Source organism: Orcinus orca, chromosome 2, assembly GCF_937001465.1.
Source record: "Orcinus orca chromosome 2, mOrcOrc1.1, whole genome shotgun sequence".
Classification (NCBI taxonomy): domain Eukaryota; kingdom Metazoa; phylum Chordata; class Mammalia; order Artiodactyla; family Delphinidae; genus Orcinus; species Orcinus orca.
Window position 1 is genome coordinate 4,728,212 of NC_064560.1, and position 26,740 is coordinate 4,754,951.

A 26,740-nucleotide genomic window follows, 5' to 3' on the forward strand; every position below is an offset into this window, starting at 1 on the left:
TGTTTGCTTTTTAAAGTTGTTCACGTTACTAAATACTGAGTACAAATCTTCAATTAAGGAAAATATTACATTAGAATCTCTTCATAAACCATTGTACATTTTGATGGACATTCAGGACATCAAAAGAATGGTAAATAATTAGCACAAAATACCTAAATATAACTGAATAAAGCAGAACAGGAAAAAATTATCACACAACCATGTTCTAAAAGGAGTACAGAATTTTAAATTCTTATTTATGTACTATTTCCTACTAAAATCTGGAAATACTCATTTTTTCCAAAAAACATGAAGCATTTTCCCTTTTAACACTTAAAACATTTTTTATATACAATTATCCCCCCAAAAAAGGCCAGAAATAATTACCTTTAGAATGCATGAATTTTTACTGAGAAAACTCACATATTACTTAGTAAATTAAATTTTTTAAATTCCTTAAATTGCTGGATTTGAATTTTTAACTCTACATTCAGTTAAGTAGATGACCTCTGTGACTAAAAAAAAAAATGGTTATAAAAACTGTGCCTAAAGTAAACTGGTACCTCTTATTCAGAGAAATACACATATTTTTCATCAGAAGAAAGGAATGGTGAAGAAAAGAGGTTAAATATATTCTAATTTGGCTTGACCAAAACCAAATCTCCAAGTTATATAAATGTGTAGTCTCTTCAGCAAAACCTAACATGGACTTATACATGGATAGACATAGCCTAGAAAGAGTTAAAAAAAAAAAAAAAAAAAAAGCACAGACTAGTCCTTTGTGATTTAAAATGTGAAGAACTGAACAATAAAATATATGAAGAAAGAAGACAGTGCTAATTCATTTCTAGAAATAATGTGCCTTACCTTGTTTAATACGTTGCTTACTTCACTAGCAAAATCTCTTGAACATACTTCTAAGTGAAAAATTTTGCCACAATTTGATACACACGCTCCTAGAAGCTAAAAGAATAAAATAGGGAGTTAAAAGGGCTCAATTTCGGTAGACAATTTTGCGTTAGATCTTGAAATGAAACCACTCACAGTCAGAGCCTGCATAGCAACATGAGGATCTTTATGGTTCACCCTCCTCATAATAGACCGAAGACAATCTTTAGGTCTAAAAAATAAGAAATGTAACAATTAGTAGTACATTCTACTTTTTTCCCCCTTAACTATAAAAGGCAATAGACTATGATACAAAAGGGAGAATATGGTAGAGAAGTTTAATTCTTACTAATGACACAATTGAAAAACTGTACACTAAAAAGTTCCTTTAAATTTTTCAAACAAAATTAACAGGCTCTCTTCCTTAACGATCATAGATAAGGCATTCTGGGCTAATTCTAGATGGAAAGTTTTGAAAATAAAATGACAGACCAAGACTTCCACTTCCAGTCACGATGGAATAACTGGAACCAGACTTACACTCCTGTTGTAAATAATTAGAAAACTGGAAAAATATATTTAAAATACATTTGGGACATCAGGCCACAGGTAGCGCTGAATGATGATCTCTAAGAAAGAACACAAATTAGATAAACAGACATCTGCCTCAGCTTTCTACCCAGGGGCACTTTCCAGGTAGCGAAATAGGCTTTCTGTCTAAAGGCAGTTTCTGGATCTCGCACAGAGAAGCTGATCCCAGGAAGATGGTGGTGATCTTACTGAACTGAGGGGACAGAAATCAGAATTCCGGCAGGCTGTGGGAGCTAGAATTTGCAGGACAGAGTAGAGGAGCTATATGAAGAAAGAGTGCTAGATACCTGCATGGGGTCCACTGAGGTCTGCTGCCCACCAGGCTAGACAAAAAGTGACTGAGAGCTCTACTTTGAAGGGTTCCCAAAACCCACACAGCTGTCAGAGCTCATACCAAAGTGGACAGTCCTTGCAGCAGAGCGTTTAGGCCTTGGTGATGGGGCTACACCATCCCAAAAGACTATCCTAAATCCATCCAATAACAGCTTAAAAAACAAGCCACAGAAGAATAAAATTGATCCAGGCCTAACCTCTAACAGAATCAAGTCCAATATTCTTTAACAGGAGTATGACAAAACCTGGCATTCAACAATATAAAATTCATAATACTAAGCATTCAATCAAAAATTACCAGACATGACACGAAGTAGGAAGAAGTGACACTTAACTAGGAGAAAACTCAGTCAAATGAAAATGTGGAAATTATATAAGCTATTTTAAGTATGATCAAGGATGTACAAGGAATCATCAACATAGCAAAGGAAAGAAGTGGTATACAAAAAAGAACCCGATAAAACTTCCAGAGAAGAAAAAATATATAAAATGAACTAATTAACTAATTGGATGAAATTAACCTGATAGAAACGGAAGGATGTATCTAATAAGGGATTAATATCCAGAATATATAAAGGGGTCCTACCTCTCAACAACAAAAAAATGATAATCCAATTCAAAAATGGGCAAAAGACTCAAAACAGACATTTCTCCAAAGAAGGTATATAAATGGCCAGAAAGCACAAGAAAAACCGCTCAGCATCATTAGGGAGCTGCACATGAAATCACAGTGAGACACGATTTCACATTAAAAAGGAAGAGGCAACCAGCCGGGGATGTGGGGAAATGGGAACCTTTATGCACAGCGGTGCCCACGGCGATGCGAAACCAAACAACGTAGCCACTGTGGACAAGTCTGACAGTTTCTCACAAAGTCAGACATAAAACTGCCCCGTGACACAGGAACTCCACCACTATGTGCTGAATACGCAAATAAAAGAACTGAAAGCAGGAATTGAAGCAGACATCTGTACATCCATGCTCAGAGCAGCATTATTCACAACAGCCAAATCTCCACCAACAGACGAACGGATTAACAAAATACAATGGAATACTATTCAGCCTAAAAGAATGAAATTCTGACACATGCTACATGGGTGGACCTTGAAGACATACTTAGTGAAATAAGCCAGACACAAAAGGAGAAATATTACACGGTTCCACTTATACGTGGTACTCAAAACAGGCGAATTCATGGAGATACAAGTAAAATAGAAGTCACCAGTGGCTAAGAGAAGGGGGAAATGGACAGTTACTATTTAACTGCAGACATACAGAGCTTCCACTTGGGATGGAAGTTCAGGAAATGGACAGTTGGACACACACATACAAAAGAAAAAACAGTATCAAGTGATCTGAACAACACTGAGCCCTGGGAAAATTGGCCAGTAAGAATAATTGTCCTAAAAAATTTCTTTAAGGATTGAAAATGCAATTACTAATGATAAACAGGAAAAAAAGTCATTTTTAATAGGGAGATATTAGAATAAAAAATAAAATTTCTGTTTCTAAGGTTGTTTCACTGCCTGTTGGGAAGCTTTCCACCTAAAGAGCATGGAAAAAAGGGGGAAAAATTGTATTTATGGGATATCTATTATATGTCAAGCATTCAACTCATGATTCTGCAGCTCTTATTCTACTGATTTTGTATTAAAAGTGTCTAAAAGCATCATCATTAGACTGAAGAAATAATATAACATTATTTAGATTCTGCCTTTTTTACAGTTGGACTTATTTTAGGAGCCAGAATCTGTGACCTCATGCTAATTTTTGCAGTTGTGAAAAGCATGTTGACAAATACAAAATTATCATTTCAAAGCACTGGCAGAGGCCAAATTATCTAAATATCAAAATTCAAATCATTTAAAAATAATGATCCAAAGATGATTCAGCTCAGTGAATAAAACATTTTAGAAAATAATCCTCAATACTTGCTTTACCACCAAATTTTAAATGAAATTTCTGACGTATTGTTCATAAACCACACTTTTTTTTTTTTTAAAGAAAGAAATCTAAATTGTGGTGACTTTTGGAAAAGAGGATGGAGAAAGGGGCTTTGAAATGGAACTTTTTACTTTTTATTTCACTAATTTCTATACTGTTGAAATGTTTAACCACAGCCAATTTTAAAAACCAAGGCAAGGACATGTCTGGAACCAAAGCAAAGTTGGCTATTGCATCCATAAAAAGGATAATGCCCAAAAAAGCCAACTAGAATGTTTATAAGCCCTGACAAACACTTTATGTATGCCAACAAAGCAATATCTTTTTAGGTATAATAAGCTAAAAAAAAAAAATCCCTTCAGAACTGTGTATAAAACTGGTGCTATTAAACAACAGAAGTGACCCACAAAAATCTAGTATTTAACGACCTCATTCTGTTCCGTGCTTTTTTTCAATTCAGCTTTTCAGTATTTCCACAAAACGATAAGTAAAATACAAATGTGAAAGTATATGTATATACATTTCATTATAAATCTTACAATTCAATAAAAAATTATAGCTAAAATATTCTTTTTAAAAAGGTTTAAGAGTTATAATTGAATTTAAAGTAGGTGTCTATGGCTATTATCCTCTCAATGACAAATGAAAATGGACTACAAATATAGTGTCTGTATAATTTATCATCTATACGAGTGCCCCTTTGAGAGTGAAAGGGGGTGCTAACCAGGCGTAATACAAGAACAGCAGGCATAGAGTGAAACTATCCAAGGGAAATTGGAAGCATGGTCAGCCCAGCCAAAACTATGTTCATCCAAACATTATCTTTTTATGCATAGATCTTGGACACGTAGTTAATACAAGAGTGAGAAAAAAAGGCAGTACTTCCATCTAGTTGTGGCTTCTACTGTCTTTTCCTTGAATCCTAGACCAGACAAGAAAACAGGCTTTTCATGAATGGACACAGCTGCCTCGGCATATGTCAGCTCTGATGAACTAAAGCATCAAAGTCCGTTTCATTATTCACAACATTACTCCAGGCCACCTCAATACACTGTACTGTGGGCTTCCACGAAAAGAAAGCCTTAGGAGGGGGCTCTTCTCCACTAGACCCTCTCACTCCAGCTCCCCTCTCTCCACACCACTCTCCATCTTTCAGGTTCTATGTCTTCAACATGGCCGATGCTCAAGAAGTCATTGAACTAAATGGGAAAGACACGACTTTTCACTGTTGTACAATAATTAGTATTTAGAATAACTGAATAATCGTCATTATAAAGCTCTATTTGTTACCAACTTCTGCATCTTCCACTGAGTTTGCTTTCTATGTGGAAAATGTACATGCACTCGCAAAATCTATTTCTGAAAAATTACGTGATGAGGGGAAAATGCATAGTAAGTAGTGCTGGGAGGAGCACAGGATGTGAGGAAAGGGACTGTTGATACATACTAATGAAGCATTTTGTAAAATTACCTGCTAAGATAAAATCTGCATGTGCATTTAGAGGAGTCTACCAACAGTTTCCACCACCAACCTTTCGTAAAGGGTAGTCAAATCCTGATCTCTCTCAAAACCCTTCCCAAAACTCCATTTTGGTATTTTAAAACATTTTGTAAGACTCATCCTCTCTCTGCCTTATCTTGAGATTGGAAAACAAAAAGATAGGAGAGGTCAAGGATACAGACAAGAACAAGGAAAGAACTCTCTCTCACCCTTCCCAGTTTTCCAACCCCAAAATAACTCTCTTAACTTACTATGTGATAAATGACCATACCACAAACCACACCACTGTAAAATGTAATGGAATTGTACTGTTTGCTGAGTTTCCAAAGTAAGGATAATAAGGCAAAAATGGCAGTTAATCAATTTTCTTTGATTAGGGAGTTACTGTTGCAGAACATATTCTGCCATCTCTCAAATATGCTCAATACAGGCAATTTCTCCTCAATTACTGAAGCAAAACTGTTACGTTGAGCACCAGGTGAAGAAGATGGCTTGTATATTCAGGGCCATGTTGTTTAAAACATGTGTACTCTGAGCAAGAGTCATACTCAGTGCAGGGGGATATACACACTCTGTAAGAGAAAGGGGAACTGGAATTTAAGACAGCACGTAGAGCTCACTAAATGGACAGAAGAACAAGTTTTGAAGAAAAATAAAATTGAGGGGGCTGCAAAAGAATACAGTTAAATTCAGAAAGTTAAACAAGCATAGGATGTAGCTCAGATCTAGAGTTAAGAGGACCAAAGAAAACTAAAACTAATTTTGCATTCCTACAGTTCTCTTTTCAAAGAAAAATGAAATTTCAAATCTCTTTGAATAGCCCTGAGTACATTTCCAAAACTGTCACCACGTTATTTACAAACGTCTATCTACTTGTAGGTATGTTGTTGTACAGTATGACAGATAAATAGCTCAGCATTCATCTCTAGTCACCAGTTAGTGAGATTACCTGAAAAGGTCTTTCCATTAATATATAAGGAGAAAGCCAAAAATATTCAATGATTTAGTTGGATAAAGGAGTCAAAATTTGTGAGATCTTATGCTTTGTATAAGTTTTTAAAAGTCTCTTATTTAAAAATATGTCTCATCTCTACATCTTAATTGAAAAGTACTTTTGTATTATAAAGATAACAGGTTAAACTGTGATGAGATTTTATACGCTTGAGGAAATTATTACCATTGAAAAGGCAGTGAATTCAGATACTACTTATTGCACCTATTACTAAACCAATGATTTTAGATCAATCAACTTTTCAAAAAGAGGGTACCACCTCTTTATTATCCCCCTCACGGGGCCTGACAGAAGAACAATAGGACATTTTCTTTAAAGTATTGTAAATATAAAAGAAAAGCAATATAAAAAAAAGTAACAGAAATAACAGTGTATAGCACAGTTCATGAATGTGCTTGCACAGTTAACCTCTCCTCACCTTTGAGGCAGGACTGAAAAGGTACAAAGATACTAACAGTATGTTTCTAAAAAGGGGCAGAAAAATTCCTGCAGTGTAAGACTATCTGGCGTATCACATCTCTGGTCCCCACCTAATCAATGTCAGTAGTAACCTCCTGTCATTGTGACAACCAAAACCATCCCTAAACCACCACTGGGCTGAGATCTACTGCTAGACAAAAGCAGCACTGTGATTCAGTAGAAAAAGATTTTGAGGCTTGACAGACCTCATCTGTAAAAGGGGACTTTAATGCTTCCTGTTGAGTATGTTATTACATTACTCCCTGAATCATGCCAGGGACTTAGAGATGCTCAATGTTAGTTCTAGAAAGCACAAACATATTCTTCTGTCAAGTTACTTTTACAACATTAGCTTTCAAAGCTACTTTAGAGTGATTTAAACTTTACATTTTCTTTTTACATGCTATAAAAAGTGCTTTACTACAACTCACAATTCAGGGATATATGTATAACTGTATTGTGGAGTGGGGAGGGGATATGTGTATGCATAACTTTTATAGGTCTTAGTACCCAGCAGGCACACACTAAAAGATATGGGACCTCAAATCTTTGTTGAACAAAGTAAAAAAAAATTTTAATTAACAGAGAATATAAACCCTCCTTGAACACTAAAGGGAGTCTAATATAGGGCATGGCTTTCAAAAGCAAAAAGGCATTACATTAACTATAAAATAAGCTTAATATTATAAAATGCGAAAGAAATCAGAACTGAAATGAATAATAACTGTATATTCAATGGCATATTCAAAGTGCATATTTGATTCATAATATAAATTACATAAAACACAGTCTACAGAGCGCAAGGGGGAAAAGGGCAAAACACTGAATACAAATATCAAATTCTGATTCTGAGCTTGTTAAATAGGTATTTCTTATGAGATAGCTGATGGAACATGAATATAGTCTACAAATTATGTTATTTGGCTATTTAAAGAACAAGTTCACGTGCCCGAAGGACTCCATCAGAAAAGGAGGTAAACTTCTACATACTAAATATTGAGGGTTAATGGAAGTACAGATAACAGTCACTGAATACTTAAATTTATTATGATATTTTGAGTTTCCCAGATCATATAAAACTGGAGTATATTTCAGTGAAACAGAACACAATGTAATATAACATATGGGAGAGAGAGGAATCACTAAAAACAATAAAATTGGTATGTCTTCACTCATAATTTAAAAAAAAATTTTTTTTTAACATCTTTATTGGAGTATAATTGCTTTACAATGGTATGTTAGTTTCAGCTTCACAACAAAATGAATCAGTTATATATATACATATATTCCCATATCTCTTCCCTCTTGCGTCTCCCTCCCTCCCACCCTCCCTATCCCACCCCTCCAGGCGGTCACAAAGCACCGAGCTGATCTCCCTGTGCTATGCGGCTGCTTCCCACTAGCTATCTACCTTACGTTTGGTAGTGTATATATGTCCATGCCTCTTTATCGCTTTGTCACCGTTTACCCTTCCCCCTCCCCATAGCCTCGAGTCCATTCTCTAGTACGTCTGTGTCTTTATTCCTGTTTCACCCCTAGGTTTTTCATGACATTTTTTTTTTTTAAATTCCATATATATGTGTTAGCATACGGTATTTGTCTCTCTCTTTCTGACTTACTTCACTCTGTATGACAGACTCTAGGTCTATCCACCTCATTACAAATAGCTCAATTTCGTCTCTTTTTATGGCTGAGTAATATTCCATTGTATATATGTGCCACATCTTCTTTATCCATTCATCCGATGATGGACACTTAGGTTGTTTCCATCTCTGGGCTATTGTAAATAGAGCTGCAATGAACATTTTGGTACATGACTCTTTTTGAATTATGGTTTTCTCAGGGTATATGCCCAGTAGTGGGATTGCTGGGTCATATGGTAGTTCTATTTGTAGCTTTTTAAGGAACCTCCATACTGTTCTCCACAGTGGCTGTATCAATTTACATTCCCACCAACAGTGTAAGAGGGTTCCCTTTTCTCCACACCCTCTCCAGCATTTATTGTTTCTAGATTAAAAAAAAAAATTTTTTTAATAATTATTTATTTTTTGGCTATAGCACGAGGGATCTTTCATTGTGGCACATGGGCTCTTCGTTGCAGTGCACAGGCTTCTGAAAAGGCTATACATACTATATGATTCTAATTGTATGACATTTTGGAAAAGGCAAAATTATAGAAATAGTAAAAAAGAAAAGAAATGAATGGTTGTCAGGGGTTCAGAGAGAGAAAGGAGAGGGATGAATTGGGGGAGTGCAGGACATTTTAAGGATGGTGAAACTACTCTGTGTGATACTGTAATAATGGATAAGTCATTATGGGCTTGTCAAAACCCATAAAACTGTATAATATAGAGTGAGCCAATGTAAACTATAGACTTTAGTTAATAATAATGTATCAATATTGGTTCATTACTTGTAACATATACCACACTAATGCAAGATGTTAATAATAGGGGAAACTGATATAAGGGGTGGGAGTGGGTTATGGAATTCTTCGTACTATCTGCTCAATTTTTTTTTTTTTTATTTGCGGTACACGGGCCTCTCGCTGCTGTGGCCTCTCCCATTGCGGAGCACAGGCTCCGGACGCGCAGGCTCAGCGGCCATGGCTCACGGGCCCAGCCGCTCCGTGGCATGCGGGATCCTCCCGGACCGGGACATGAACCCGCGTCCCCTGCATCGGCAGGCGGACTCTCAACCACTACGCCACCAGGGAAGCCCTCAATTTTTTTCTAAACCTAAAATTGTATTAAAAAAAAACAGTCTATTAATTATAAAACAAAAAATGAAACCATAAAGAAAACATGAGATAATTCTACTAAAACCCTGGAGAAGGCAAGTCTCATATAACTCAAAATTCTAAACACCGTAGACTGATAAATTCAGCTATATAAAAATCAAAATTTTCTAAATGGAAAAAACAACAAAACAAAGTCAAAAGAATAATGGAAGGAGTTCCCTGGCAGTCCAGTGGTTAGGACTTGGCGCTTTCACTGCCAGGGCCTGGATTCGATCCCTGGTCGGGAACTAAGATCCCACAAGCTGTGTGGCGCAGCCAAAACAACAAAAAACAAAAAAATAATGGAAAAATATACGCAATTCATAAAACAGACAAGATATGTCCCTAACACATCAAGGACTCCTAGAAATGAGGAAAGGATGGATACAGACAGTTCACAGAAAAGGAAGCACAAACAGCTCTTAAATACAGAAAAAGATGTTCATCCCAGAAAAACGGTAAGAATGTACCTTTGACTCTGGAAGACCACCCACCTCAAGCCTCTTCACCTTTATGGAAAGGGGTCAAAGGGAGCCCCGACCACTCCTTCCCAGGACTCCAAGGTTCCTTCTGCAGAAGTCAAGACCAAGTCTTGGGCACCCAACTTTCTCTACGATCCAATAATTGAGAACTTGAGAACATATGCCTGTTATTCTTGTTTAGACAAGTCCCTACAAGAAGCTCCAGACTATCCTCTCCATCATTAAACAGCTCTGCATATCCATTACTCCCCAGCTTCTGCAATCTTTCCACTGGACCCTCTAGAAGTCACAGCCCATGATCAACAAAAGGCCCTACCCCTGGTCCTTTTGCTCTACAGAAAACTGGCTCTCCAAGGAAGATAACACTTCTCCTGCAGCCACCTCAAGTGGTAGCTTTCGGTCTTCCACGGCTCTTGTACCTCCTAAATGAAGGGTCCTCTTTGCTCCCTTTGCTACTTCAAAACCACTCTCCCTCCCTCTTTCCTAAAACAGCCGAGTTCAGATCTTCTCATTTAAAAAACCTCACTGCCCCCTCATCTTTCAATGATTTTAACTCCTGGCTCACTGCCACTCTCTCTAATGTTACTTCTGTCTTAATGGAAGTGATGCTTCCAACACCATTGGCTTTTTGACTCCACCTTATTATTAACCGTCAAGGTCTACAAACTCCATTTCAAGGATTCCAACTATCATCTTCCATTTCTCTAACCCACTCACTCTCTTTATACCCACCTCTGTGCTTGCTCAGGGCGACTCACCTCTGCTCCAGCTAGCCCGTAACTTTCAAGTTCTTAGAAAGCGCCAAGTGTCCTCTACCCTGCAGCATTCACGTGAAGGCTGTTCCCTCTGCCTGGGACCTCTGCTGGCAGCTCTTTGCTTCTTCTCAACTTTAAAATCATAGTATAAATGTTATCCCTCACGCCTGTGCTTCCCTGAAAAACCTAAGTAGGTCTCCCTTTTATTCTCCACTGAAGCCCTCTGCTCACTATCTTCTTAGACCATTACCTGTTTATTTCTATCTTCCACTGGCAAACTGTTACCATAGCTGATGACAAAGGTTGTACCTGCTTTATTCACCACTCTAGACCCAAAGCATGATACCCAGCCAGTACTCACTGTTTGTCAAATAAAAGAAAAAACGACTGATACAAAAAGAATGAAATGAACTGAAGTAATTCTGTGACATTAAGAAAGTGAAAGAGACCAGGAAATCAAGATCACGCTTTACAAAAAAGCCTTTAATTTTATTCCTGCTATAACTCTTCCCCTAGTTTAAATTACATTTTAAAAAATCCTAAATATGAATCAGATTGTCATTTGTTAACTAGAAAAAACTAGAGTACCTACAGCTGTTGTGATGATTAAATAAAATGTTTATAAGGCACTTAAACAAGAGCCGGCAGATAATAAGCAGTCAGTAAATGCTGGCTATTATCCTTAACAGACACTGAAAAGACTTTCAAGCCTAAGGCCAGTAAATGGAGGGTATGATCATTACAAGACATATGTTGGAAGAAATCTGTTTCTAGAACTGATGCTGCCCTTCCAACTTGAAGAAGTCTAGGTCAGAGATTACTTTTCCCTTAAAAAAATCAGGCCATATTCTATCAACCTCCAGCTAAAGGTCAGAAGTAGTCAAAGCCCGGGTCCAGGACAAGACAACATAAAGCCAATGAAAAATATTTTTAACAAACTCTTTCCCAAAGGCTTATATTTATATTTTTCACAAAATATCAGTAATGACTATCATTTTCTCCTTCTAATTCTGTACGAATAAATCAAAAACTTACTATCCAAATAGATCCCTTATCCAAGTAAAGAAAAAAGTTTATCACGTTGTCCACTCTCAGTCAACTATATTTTTGTCTAAAGCTAAACAAAGACAGTTAAGACATAAAATAATAGCACAAATTAATCTGGATGTCAATTACAGAGTTTTAACTTTAACTTTTTATTGTGGATAATCAACACCCACTCTCACATCTATTTTTCATATATGAAATTATAATTAATCAAAACTAATAGACAAAAGCTATTTATTATGGGAAGCTATGTATTATGTTAAAGAAAACTGCTACTATTATTCTGAAAGTTCTCTTGATTCTGAACAGAGACTTTTCAGTCCATCATATGACATCACTGGCTAAGTATTTTTCAGTACTTAGATGTTGGAAGAACTGCACACTAAAAATCACGTGAATATCTTTCGAAATCGAAAAAAATTTTCAGAATTTTTAAGTCCAGCATATTCAATCATTTCAGGCTGACAGGATATATTAGGGAATTAAGTAATTACAAATGCAGAATAGTGTACAATATGCTTATTATCTATTACGGCAGGGAAAAGATATTCGTATTTGTGTAAAGAATGGAAAGGTACAAAAGAAACAAAAGTGGTTACCTATAGAGGATGGAGGAGGGAAACAGGAACAGAAGTTAGACTTGTCAATGTTCATCTTTTTAAACTGTTTTAAATTTTGAGCCATGTGAGTATCTATTTTTGAAACAAAAAAGTACATATTTCATAAGCATAAGTATTTCTTTAAATCAACAAATACACACGTATGTGTGGCTCAAAGAACAGTACGTTTTTTTTAAAGAGGAAGAATTAAAGAGGGTTTTTCGAAATACTGCTGGAACCATGTTTCTGGGTCACAGTTCTCTGACCAAATGAAATTTCACAATAATTGGCTCTTCATTTCCCCTTAAAAATTGAGAATATTTCCCAAACAACCATAACTCCAAAACAGATGACTCGAAAAAAAGAAAGGAAGGGAGGGAGGGAGGGAGAAAGGAAGGAAGGAATTCTTTAAAAAGGGCCCAAAAGGATTTTTAAATATTATTTTCTTAGGGAAGAAAGACTTTAATATAAGTTACTTTATGCACTAAATAATTCTACAATATATTGCTGGTTACAAATCATTTTGTTTAAAAAAGAATCTTACTGAAATAGAAATGCTTTTCTTAAAGTTCCCTCAACTGTCCCTAAATCTGTCCTCTTAAATAGATCTGTACATTTTGTAAAATTACAGATTAATACCATATGGCAATGTTTTTTTAAAAAAAAAAACCTAGACTGTTGCCTAGTATACAAGTAACCTGATGAACTGCATTCCCGTCCATAACGTGCCTCTACTTCAACCTGCCCTATCTACATTTGCCTCAGGAAAACTCATGTCCCCTTTTCCCTCTCACACCAATGACATGTCTCAGTCTTTTCTAAAGCGCACCAGGTACCTAGAATACTTCACTGACAACCTACAATACTGGTTCAATATTCTCACGCTACCATCAGCAACCCATACTAAACATATGTATCTAGATTCCTAGACAATATAAACCAGATTTCCATGTTTTCCATATAACTAATTATGAAATGATTTTAAAAATTAAAACCAAACAGTAAGTGGTTACCAGGTTCTGGGGAAGGGGGAAGTGGTAAGTTGTTTAACAGGCAGAGCTCACTTGGGGATATGATGAAAAGATCTGGAGATGGACAGTGGTGATGATCCCACAACAATGTGAATGTGCTGAATGCCACAAACTTGGGTCAAAGAAAATGTTTTCACGTATAATAATGCACTTGCCTTTATAATAATGCAGTCATAAAATATTTTTATTACTTTTTTATGGAGAAAGGGAACCAGGAAGACAAAAGTGCTGACGGCCCATGAAAGTCAAAGTGTGGCCCTGATGCTTATTTCCTACTATGAAATCATCAAGGTACAGCAAGAAAGTGAAAATAATGAAAATACAACTGGATATGAATGTAAAACATTATTTTTAAAGAGAAATCACACACATAAGCAAATTTTGTGGGTTTGATTTTTTTTAAACCCTAGTAATATTAGAATGGCATCTCAATTATTACACAATTCTTTTCAAACAATTATTAATAAGAGCTATAAAGAGATATCACATTTCCATAAACAAACAAATAAATGCTTGGAAATTAACTTAATGAGAATTTAAAGGAACTAGAGAGCAAGTATTAAGGAAGAAAAAATAAGTGAAAAAGAAAAAAGGAAAAGAAGGGAAGAGGAAAGGAAAAAATATTGATTAAAAACAAACAGAGGGCTTCCCTGGTGGCTCAGTGGTTGGAAGTCCGCCTGCCGATGCAGGGGACGCGGGTTCGTGCCCCGGTCCGGTAGGATCCCACATGCCGTGGAGCGGCTGGGCCCGTGAGCCATGGCCGCTGAGCCTGCGCGCCCGGAGCCTGTGCTCTGCGGCGGGAGAGGCCACAGCAGTGAGGGGCCCGCATACCGCAAAAAAAAAAAAAACAGAACTACCTCTCATTATTTAAATTAGCAAAGCTGAAAACACTTCCTAAGTAAATTCATAGATTTAGCGTAATGTCAATTTAAATCTCCAAAGTATAATGAAATACTAAGGAAAAATACTGAGAGATAATATCTTGTCTAAAGTAAATTTGAAAAAATTAAAGAATGAGGATGTATCTAAACCTACTGATACTAGATAACAACAAAAAGCAAATAGAAAACAATTACTTAAAGCTATAAATTAGTACATTTTAAGTACACAAGGACAACATGGATGGAACCTTGAAGGTATTATGCTAAGTGAAATCAGTCAGACAGAGAAAGACAAATATTATATGATCTCACTTATATATGGAATCTAATAAAATCAAACTCACAGAAACAGAGAACAGACTGGTGGTTGTCAGATGGGCAGAGGGGTGGGCAAAATGAATAAAATGGGTCAAAAGGTACAAACTTCCAGTTATAAGTAAGTTCTGAGGCTGTAATGTACAGCATGGAGAGTACAGTTACAATACTTTGTTGCACATTTGAAAGTTGCTGAGAGAGTAGATCTGAACAGTTCTCATCACAGGAAAAGACATTTCTAGTATAATAATGTTAACATGAAGAAAAACAAATTGATCTCTTTAAATCTCCATGACAGGATTTTTAGGTGGGTTACAACTTTATTTTTTAACTAGAAAAATATGGAATATTTCTACTAATGAAAGGGAGTTTGTCCTTTCATTTCAAGCAATTAATCAAATTATTATAAAACGTATCTACAAAATGAAGACTACCAAACTAAAGATAAAAAGAAAACTGATGGAGTGAAAAGAGAGAGGAGGGACTTTGCAACTGGAATGCTAGATAAAAGTTTTATCTCCAAAATACACAGGGATGGAGCTAGGTCGATACCTAGTCCTCAACAGACAAACTGTCACAAAATATCATTTTAATCAAAAAGAGGCAGGTTTGACATAAATACACTACTATGTGTACAACTGATAGCTAGTGGGAACCTGCAGTATAGCACAGGAAGCTCAGGTCGGTGCTTTGTGATGACCTAGATGGGCAGGATGGGAGGGGATATATGTATACATATAGCTGATTCACTTCGTTGTACAGCAGAAACTAACACAACATTGTAAAGCCATTAAAAAAAAAAAAACAAAGAGGCAGAGGTGTACCCACTTAACCATGCACCAGATACTATTATAAACACTTTATATATATTAACTAATCTAACACTCACAACAAGCCCCCTATTTTAAAAGATACTATTTTTATTCTCTTGTAGCAAACTAGAAAAGAAAGTTACTATTTACCCACCAGTGACACAGCTAAGCAGTCAGAGCCAGGATCTGAACCCAGGCAGTCTCACTCCAAAGGCCATGCTCTCAGCCACTAAGCTATTTGCTTTCCTCCTCACAACAAAAATTCATAGACCTTTCATCCTACAAATCTAAGTCTACTAGATGTATATAAATTACTATTATACAAGGCAAAACACAAATAAGATTGGTTTTGATAGAGTGTTTTGAGGATTCAGGTTTTCGATAATGATTTTCAGTACTAGGGATAAGGAAGGCCTTTGTGGAAGAAATAATATCCATAGTGGGTCTGGAAGGATATGAGACACAGAGATAGGAGATGGGAGAAGAGAATATTCGACACTGAAGGAACACAATGACCAAAAGCATTACAATAAAGCAGAAAAGCACTGGCAGCTCAAATATTTGAGTTGAAAAGATCAGTAACTACAAAAGAAGTAAATGAAAAATAAATGATTCAGAGATCTAAGGAGGTTACTAGACTTAACTCAGTATGTAAGACAGGGGAGTAACATGGTCAGAGTTGTCATATGGCCACCGGCTATAAGAACTGGACAGAAAAGAGATGGAAACAGAAGGAAACGCCAGAAGGTTAATTCACTAGGCTAGGCGTGGTTAAGGATGGCTCAAGTAAAGTGGGGCCAATAGACGTAGAGAAGAAGGAACAGACACATAACACACAGTAACTACTCAAACATCAACTAAATTAAGGAACTAACCAGGCCGGAAAGGATACAAAGACAACAAAGGGGATGGTCGAGGCCACAATCTTCGGAACCTGCCAGAGGGAGCACATTACGTACTAAAAAGGGCTTGAGTGACGGGGTGGAAAGGACTTAAACACAAACTGCCCCACCTGGTTTGACCAATGTTCAAGAACTTAACTAAGGAGACTATGACATCAATATCGTGAGAGATATTATGGAGGCGTGCTGACAGAATTTAGTAAAAAGCTAAATGCAGAGGAGAGTCTGAGGCTTTAGGTGTGAATGAAAGAATAACCTTGTCATTAACAGAGACAGGGGACAAAGGAGGGAATGTAGGTTTAAAGCAAAAGGAGACATGAGTTCAGGATTCTAGATGTGAGGCCGCGGCTTATGTAGTGTGATGTTCAGAAATTATGCTGCATCCCCAATATTAGTGCTTGAGTTAGGGATTCAGAGCTAAAACTACAGATGTCACATAAAGAAATTTGAAAGCTGGGAAATTTCAAAAGAAAAAGTATCAGGTAAAAAAATGGATCAAAGAAAGTTTAAGGAACTATCTCTATGTAGAAGGGAAGGAAGAAGAGCCAGAGAAGGCACCATCAGAGTTAAAATTACCACCAAAAGAATCAAGCAGAATCCAGCAGTGCTCCCAAACATTCTTCACATGAAAGTACGTAAATAAAACAATATTTGTGTGGAACAAAGGGGTAAATGTGGCTACTAATAACTGGACGTTATTAGCCCAGGAATGAAGGAAACCATTACTCTGTACATCAGTAAATCCCTTTGCGGCACTGATGAGAAAGCCCTGTAGTACCAAAAAGTCTGTATGCCAGAAAGTTTACAATTCTATTTCCCTAAAACTGTCTCTCTTTCAACAGTCACTGATTAGTTGGGTCGAATGGGCACATGTGACAGAGAAGAAAAGAACACAGAAATAACCAAAAAACTTGGTAATTGAGAAATCACTGATGACTTTAAAAATCAGTGGGAATGAAAACAACCTAAATATCCATCAATAGATGAATGGATGAAGAAGATTTGGGGAATACACACACACACACACACACACATATAATATTCCATTGGATATATATATCCATTGTGTGTGTACACACACACACACACACACACACACACACACACAATGGAACACCACTCAGCCATAAAAAAGAATGAAATAACACCATTTGCGGCAACATGGATGGACCTAGAGATTATCATACTAAGCGAAGTCAGAAAGAGAAAGACAAATATCATACGATATCACTTATATGTGGAATCTAAAATACAACACTAATTAACATATCTACGAAACAGAAACAGACTCACAGACATAGAGCACAGACTTGAGGTTGCCAAGGGTGGGTGGGGGGAGGGAAGGACTAGGAGTTAGGGATGAGCAGATGTAAACTATTACATAGAGAATGGATAAGCAACAAGGTCCTCCTGTAGAACACAGGGAACTATAGTCAATACCCTGTGATAAACCACAATGGCAAAGAATATGAAAAAGAATATATGTATAACTGAATCACTTTGCTGTACAGCAGGAATTAACACAACATTGTAAATCAACTATACTTCAATAAAATTTTTTTTAAAAATCAGTGGGAAAAGTTAGATTTCAGAAGGCAATTATGGACAAGGGAGAATAATTAAAGTATCAACATTGTTACCAGTCATGTTGTCCCTCCTGGTTACAGGGAGTAACCTAAATGGGATGATTCCTCAAATCTCACTAGCAAAAACATTCTCTTTTTAAACTAAATTGTGATTGTAGTATGCTTTACCTTCTAACTCTTGTTTCATTCATGTTAATAAACAGGAAGAATAAATAAAAATCCTTTGAAACTTTGCAACACTTACCCAGTGCGAGACTGACCGACTTTATCACAAATATCCAAAATGAGGCCCCAATCCTCAGCAGTATTCATCTCACTGGTTGCTTTCTCTGTATATTATAAAAAGAAATCGCAGACACATTATTTTTAAAAATCTTTACAAGGTAAATGATCGCATTCAAATTACCAAACTGTAGTATAATCAAATATCAACAAATCACAATAGTTGTCAACACCTGGTTAATGAAATATTTAACTCCATCTTTAAAAGGAGGTAGGGCACCTTTATTAACTATCATAATTATTTTCCCCATTTATACTTCATTTGTTTGTTACTTAGTATCAAAAAAAAATAGGCCACTGATTTTTTGTTATAAAAATACACCCGCAGGCGCACACACACACGCGTGCGCACAAATCTATCCCTTTCTGCACACAGAAAGACTAAAATAAGGAATACTTTCATTCAAATAATTCTTAGCTTTACTCGCCAGCAAAAGAGCATGACTAGGCACAGATCTCTAACAAAATGTTTCAGGTAATTAAATTAATTAACTATCTAGTTTTGCTGATTCTGTTGTTGCGGGGTGGGGGGGGAGCGGTGCTGAGCAAAAGAAAACCAAGCTTTAACTGAATATTTTCCCTTAAATAAAAACTTGACAAGTTGAAAACAACAACAGAGGTATGGCAGATTGAACCAAATCCCCTAATTTAGATCCCTTTCTTAATTACAATAAAGGGACTTTTTTCTTCTTTAACACAAACACACAAGGATAAGGAAAACATGAGAAGCAATAACAGCAACAATATCTCAAAAGCTATAGGACAACATTGATACATGGTAAACTACTTAGAAGACCCAAGAACAGTGAATCCTGTATTGGCAGTAAGAAAAAAAAGCTTAAGAACCAGCTCGGTGCTTTGGGACAACTTAGAGGGGTGGGATAGGGAGGGTGGGAGGGAGGCTCAAGATGGAGGGGATATGGGGATATATGTATGCATATGGCTGATTCACTCTAACACAGTATTGTAAAGCAATTATACTCCAGTAAAGATCTATTAAATAAATAAATATTAAAAAATAAAAAAAGAACCAGTCTGTTGAATTCTCAGAAAATTCAAGTACTCATAGCAGAAAGAATGTCTGCAATTGAGAATGAAGAAGAAAAAGAGGATCTCCAAGTTAGCAAAATCGGTTAATGCTGTTTGAAATGTAGGTAGTCCCTACTTTGCTTCCTTACAGGCTCTAGCAATCACCTCTCCCCCTCGGAGCAAATGAGTGATGGTTTACTTTCTGCAGGTAAAGCAAATTTCTTTTCTAGACAAGGAGATACCAGGTATAGTTGAGACTTAGGCACCAAAAATAAGCAATTACTTCCATTTTCCAGTCCAGCATGTAAGGAGCTTGGAAGTATTCACTTCATCCTAACAAGTAAAACAGTAAACAAAGTGAAAAGTCAACAACTCTTCTTAGATGCCTCAGAAGTGAGGTCACAGGGCAAACTGCTGCCCCCAAAATGAGACAAACAGATAGGTGGATACACAGAATCACAACTTAACAGAGCAGAAGCCCCTGAGCAGAAACATCTCCAGGAACCAGTACCAGGGCACAAAAATCTAAACTGAAACTGACAAACTGCCAGAGGAGAAGTGTGCACAAGTCGGAGACTTAAAACTCCAGAGAAGCCTAGGCTTAGGGGAGCCCCCACACTTTATTTATTTATTTATTTATTTATTTATTTATTTATTTATTGCGGTACGCGGGCCTCTCACCGCTGCGGTCTCTCCCGCTGCGGAGCACAGGCTCCGGACGCGCAGGCCCAGCAGCCATGGCTCACGGGCGCAGCCGCTCCGCGGCACGTGGGACCCTCCCAGACCGGGGCACGAACCCGTGTCCCCTGCACTGGCAGGCGGACTCTCAACCACTGTGCCACCAGGGAAGCTCCCCCCACACTTTTGTGAGCTTTTTTTTTTAAATAAATTTATTTGTTTTATTCATTTATTTTTGGCTGCATTGGGTCTTCGTTGCTGCGCGCGGGCTTTCTCTAGTTGCCACGAGCAGGGGCTACTCTTCGTTGCTGTGCATGGGCTTCTCATTGTGGTGGCCTCTCTTGTTGCAGAGCAAGGCCTCTAGGCCTGCAGGCTTCAGTAGTTGTAGCACACAGGCTCAGTAGTTGTGGCTCGCGGGCTCTAGAGCGCAGGCTCAGCAGTTGTGGTGCACGGGCTTAGGTGCTCCACAGCACGTGGGATCTTCCCGGTGCAGGGCTCAAACCCTTGTCCCCTACACTGGCAGGCAGATTCTTAACCACTGCACTACCAGGGAAGCCCTTTTGTGAGTTCTACTTCCATGGGTTCTCCCAAGTTCTCAAGGTGAATATCACAGAAAATTTCTCCTATTTTTTCCAGCAGGGGGAGAGAAACTGATAATTTTGAAATACACCAGAGTATTCTCTTCTTAACAAGGCCTACTCTCAAGAGAAATAATTTTACCAGCCCCTAACTAACTAGAGTTTTATCAGAGATTAACCCACCTGGGGGAAGGGAAATCCCAACGCTAGCCTGCTCTAGCCTTCTACGTGGGAAAAGGGGAATATCCAACTCCAGCCCACTGTAGCCATCCCGTCCCAACTTAAGGGAGAGCAGCACATGAAAATTCACTCCCCAGGGCAGAGGCTCACTGAGCCCTAATCACAGGACTATCAGTACCTGATCCTCACACCACTAAAGGCTGGTGTCCCTTCATCTAGTACATCGTCTCCAGCTTCCAGCAAGCCACATTCTATAATGCAAAGACCACCGTTGGAAGAGACCAGACTAGCATCAGAACCAGACTCAGACATGACAAGGATGTTGGAATTATCAGACCAGAAATTTTAAAGACTATGATTAATATGCTAATAAGAGCTCTAATGGAAAAAGGAGGTAACATGCAAGAACAGATGGACAATGTAAGCAGAGATATGGAAATTCTAAAAAAGAATCAAAAAGAAATACTGGAGATCAAAAATAGTATAACAGAAACGAATGTCTTTGATGGGCTCATCAGCAGTCTGGACACGACTGAGGCAAGAATCTCTGAGCCTGAGGATATGTCAATAGAAATTTCCAAAACTGAAAAGCAAAGAGAAAAAATGACTGGCAGGGGGGAAAAAAACTGGAACAGATTATCCAAGAATGTGGGAAACTATAAAAGCTGTAACAAAGGCATAATTGGAATACCAGAGAAGAAGGAGAAAAAGAAATGGAAGAAATATTTGAAGCAAGCATGACTCAGAATTTCCCCAAATTAATGTCAGACACCAAACCACAGGTCCAGGAAGCTCCAGGAACACCAAGCACAATACCTGTCAAACAAACCAACCTCTACACCTAGGCATATCACATTCAAACTGCAGAAAATCAAAGATAAAGAAAAAATTAAGAAGAAGCCAGCAGAAAAAAACACCTTTCCTATTCAGAAGTAAACATAATGGTTACACCTGACATCTCAGAAACTATGCAAACAAGGAGAGAATGGAATCAAACAGTGTGGAGAGAATGGAATCAAACACTGTGGAGAGAAAATAACCACCAACCTAGGATTATACACCCTGTGAAATTATTCACAAGGAAAGGAGAAATAAAGACTTTTTCATACTAAGAAACATTGAGGGAACCCGTTGATAGCAGACTGGCTTTACAAGAAATGTTTTAAAAAGTTCTCCAAGGAGAGGATACAGGAGACATGTATACACGTGTGTGTGTACGTATTTGTGTGTGTGTGTGTGCAGGCGTGTGTATAAGTGAAATGAATCATAGCAAGGACACCAGGAACAAAAGAGAAATTAGGAATAGTTTGCTACTAGAAGGTGAGTTGTACTACCAGTGAAGTGGTACAATGTTATTTGCAAGTGGACTTGGACTAGGTGTAAATGTATATTGTAAATTCTGAAAGTAGAAAAAAAAGGATAACTGATATGCTAAAAAAAGAGAGAAAATGGAATCATATAAAATGCTCAGTTAAAACCACAAAAGGCAGGGGGGAAAGTGTAAGAAACAGGAACAAAGAACAAGGGCTACAACTAGAATATTGTAACAGATATGGTAGATATTAGTTCAACAATATCAATAATCACTTTAAATGTTAATGGTCTAAATACAGACAGAGATTGTCAGAGTGATCAAAAGATGAAATCCAATTATATGTCATCTACAAGAACCCACTTTAAATATAAAGATACATATAGATTAAAAATAAAGGGATGGAGAAAGATATACCATGCTAACACTAATCACAAGGAAGTGGGAGTAGCTGTATTTCTGACAGAGCCAACCCTGGAGCAAGGAAAATTATCAGGGACAGAGACATTACATAATAGTAAAGGGGTCAATTCTCAGAGAAGACAACAATCCTTAACATGCATGTGCCTAACTACAGACTGTCAAGATAACTGAAATAAAAAGTAATGGCACTGCAAAGAGAAACAGATGAAGCCACTATTATAGCTGGAGACTTCAACACCTCTCTGTCAGAAATGGACAGTTCCAGTAGACAGAAAATCAGTTTAAGGACATAGTTGAACTCAACACCACCATCAATCAACTGGATATAATTAACATCTGTAGACTATTTCATCCAACAACAGCAGAATACATTCTGCTCAAGTTCACCTGGAACGTAACACAACAGACCATATTCTGGGCCATAAAACACACCATAACAAATTTTAAAAACTAGAAATCATATAATGTCTGCTAACAGGCTACAATGGAATTAAACTAGAAATCATTAACAAAAAGAGCTGGGAAATCCCCAAATATGTGAAGATTAAATAACACACACTTGTAAATAATACACAGGTCAAAAACCGGAGAAATATTAAAATATTATGAATTAAACAAAAATGAAAGTACAACCTATCAAATTTTGTGGGAGGCATTTGATATCAATGCTTAGTGGGAAATCTGAATTTATACATCAGAAAAGAGAATCTAAAATCTCTAACATAAACTTCCCCCTTAGGAAACTAGAAGAGGAAATTAAATCCAAAGTAAGCAAAAGGAAAAAATTTAGAGGAGAAATCAATGAAATTGAAAACAGAAAAGAGAGAAAAATCAGTACAATCAAAAATTGGTTGTTTGGAAAGATCAACGAAATTGATAGGGTAACCAAAAAAAGAATGAGAGAGAAAACACAAATTATTAACATCAGAAATGAAAGAGGGGACCTCACTACAGATTTCATGGACATAAAAAGGCTATTAAATGAATACTACTATGGGTGAAGAGTCATGAGAGAATCATGGGAGCCTCCAATCTACAGCCAGTCAGTCAGAAGCACAGGTAACCTCCTGGACTGGCACCTGAAGTGGGGAGTGAAGGCAGTCTTGTACGACTGAGCCCTTAACCTGTGGAATCTGATATTCTCCCTAGGTAGATAGATAGTGTCAGAATTGAGCTACATATGTGGGATATCTAGTCAGTGTTCACTGAAAACTGAAAAACTTCTTGGTGGTGTTGAATAAGAGCACATAGTAATTAACAACAACTCTATGCCCACAAATTTGATAACCTAGGAAAAAATGGGCCAAGTCCTCAAAAAACACATTTGCCAAATCACAAATAAGAAAAGACAGACAATCCGTATAGGCCTATATCCATTAAAGAAACTGAACGAGTAATCAGTAATCTTCCAAAATAGAAAGCACCAGGCATAGATAGGTTAAATGGTGCATTCTACCAAACATTTAAGGAAGAAATTATACCAATTCTCTACGATCTCATCTAGAAGACAGAAGCAGAAGAAATACTTCGTAACTCATCCTATGAGGACAGTATTACCCTAGTACTAAAACCAAAGACATTAGTGGAAAAGAAAACTACAGTCCAATATCTCTCATGAAAATATCAATAGATGCAAAAATCCTCAACAAAATATTAGCAAATCCAACGCAGAAGAAAGCAACTTAGAACAAACAAGAGCCTATGTAAGAGGGAAAAAAACTTCAAAAAGAAGTAACTGTTATCTTCTGAAACAAAAACTACACCAAAGCAGAAGGCAACCTGTCTTGACTGGAGCACTGTAATGCCAAGAACAGATATGTTAAAAGACAGCACCTCCAAGATCTTCACTAATATTTACATGTTTTTTAACCTGAGATGGTTTGGGGGTAGAAAGCCTGATCCATACCAAGATTCTTACCTATAATGATAGGTCTTGGTGATGAGATAACGAAATTCCTGATCCCCTATTCCCCTCAATGCCCTGCTACCTCGTTCAACAGGCAACACTTACTTCCCCATTTTGACTTATTACTGAGACCTGGAGGTCAGTCATAGCCAGTTTAAAAGCAGAAAATACAAACAGCCAACTCTGTCCAAATTCTTTGTAGGTTTGCAATACCTGAGCCATATCATGGTTATAGCATGGTTATAGCAACACCTACCCGTTAGTCACTGCCATGGAGAACTATCCATAGAATAAATAATAAGGCGGCAGTGGGTGATAACCAATGGGTAGTGGCAGATAGGGTACCTATGTCCAATTACCCTACCATTTTCTAAAAGCAGATTATTCACACAAATTAATTCCTGTTAAGAATTAACACAAATGTCCAAAACATCTGAGATCATGGTAAGGTGACTTATTTGCAGGAAATTACAAAACCTGGACAGATATTCAACAAAATGGAATAAGTTTCTAGTCTAGGCCAGACCCTATCTGAAGTAGCTCAGACTCTAAAAACGGAAAATGAAACCAACAGATAGAGACCTGAATATATATAGAAAAAATATCACACAAAAAATACAAAGCCTAAAGCAAATTGAAAAAATGGTAAACACCTGGGAGGAGAGAGAATGAGTATCAGGAAAGGATTCTTAATATATTTAGAAACTAAGAGGAGAACAGGATTAAAAATAAACTCTTATTTCTATTTAAGTGAATACAGTAAAGTTATGAAAACAGAAGAGAAATATAAAGAAGAATGTAGGCTGGCTGAAATAGAGACTACTTTGTGAAAGGCAGGAAGCACTCTAAGACCCAAAATACAAAATGAGGCATCTGTATTAATTCAAGAAACACCAGAAAGCCTAGAAAATCTTGAGCAAGGAAACAATCTGATCAGAGCTGGACTTTTAAGAAAAAAATGAATCTGTTGCCAAGAAGGAAGAGGGAAAAGAAGAAAATATAATGAGAAACTTAACATTACTCTGGAAACTACATGGGTTACTTTGAAAGCAAATGTTTAAATGCTGTTTAATTTGTTCTTGCTGGCAGGTATGCCAAGAGGATAACTGAGTCAAACTGACCTGTTCAAGCTTCCATAATTGTAAATCCCTTGAAAATAACAATTTCTATTTTGGGTAATTCTTTCAATGTTCATGCTTTCAGCCTAAATGCTCAATAAATAAGAAATCTAATCATGTAACTGCAATGTGAATCCATAAACGTCATAGAAACATGGACCTTCAATAGCATCTACTTCAATGGTTTTCAAATTTTACTTTTCAATGCAGAAACCCTCTACAATGTAATTCTGATGCTGACTACACAGAGCTAGCACACACTTCACAGGTTGAGGGCACAGAACTCCCCAAGTCTCCCCTCACTTCAGACACAGAAACAAGCTCCAGGGTTTCCAGCCACATGCACTTCTGACCAACTGGCTACAAATTCAGGGGTTTCCACTATCCCCTCAGGTTCGATAATTCACAGAACTCAGAAAAGCACTTATAATTACAGTTTTATTATAAAAGATACAAATGACAACCAGCCAATGAAGAGAGACGCTCGGGACTAGGTCTGGGAGGATCTCAAATGCAAAGCTTCTGTGCCCCCGGGACTCACCAGCCTCCTGGCACATCAGTGTGTATCACCAACCAGGAAGCTCAACAGAGGTTCAGTGTCCAGAGTTTTTATTGGGGTTTCATTATGAAGGTATAGTTGATTGAATGATTGGCCACCTCCTAGAACTCAATCTCCAGGCCTCCTCCCCCTTTCTGGAGGTCTAGCTGATATCGTGTGACTCAAAGCCCCAGCCATCTTTATCAAAAGGTTAGTCTTTTTGGAGCCACCAGCCCCCATGCTGAGTCATCTCTGTAGCATAAACCAAGGTATTGTCCCAGGAACCCACCATGAGTTAAAAAGACGCTCCTATCACTCAGGAAATTCCAACGATTTACAGGTTCCCTTCCAGAAAACAGGGACAAAGATTAGTAAAATTCTTTATTATTCAACAATCTCTTTTATATAAAATATTTGTCTTAAAGGAAACCAATATGTGAAGTAAATTCAAGTGGAATTGCTCTAATTGAGGAATCCCAGAGCCCTATCCCATAAACTCCCAATACCTCTGAAGCCCAAGAAGACTGAGTGAGTCATCCTGAACAATATACTCCAGTCTAACACTTACAGTCCACAGATTCAGCGTCCACAGGTCAAAAATAGTCAGAAAAAAAATTCCAAAAAGTTCCAAAAAGCAAAACTTGAATTTGCTCTGTGTGGGCAACTATTCACATAGCATTTACATTGTATTTACAATTATTTATATAACATTTACATTTTATTAGGGGTTACAAGTATTCTAGAGATGATTTAAAGTATATGGGAGGGATGGGGACTACCCTGGTGGCGCAGTGGTTAAG

General features: G+C 37.3%; 1 protein-coding gene across 3 annotated transcripts in view; it reads right to left on the minus strand.

Moving 5' to 3' along the window:
• STAM (signal transducing adaptor molecule) overlaps nt 1-26,740 on the minus strand; it is a 68,113-nt gene that overhangs the window by 33,521 nt on the left and 7,852 nt on the right. For all 3 annotated transcript variants that reach the window (XR_004476205.2, XM_004278611.3, XM_049706538.1), the window contains exons 2-4: nt 18,141-18,225; nt 1,024-1,099; nt 847-942 (exon numbers count right to left, since the gene is read on the minus strand). Coding sequence is in view for 2 of the 3 variants with exons in the window: in XM_004278611.3 (XP_004278659.1) it covers nt 847-942; nt 1,024-1,099; nt 18,141-18,225 (257 nt within the window). In the remaining variant the exon portion in view is untranslated. The remainder of the gene's footprint in view (nt 1-846; nt 943-1,023; nt 1,100-18,140; nt 18,226-26,740) is intronic.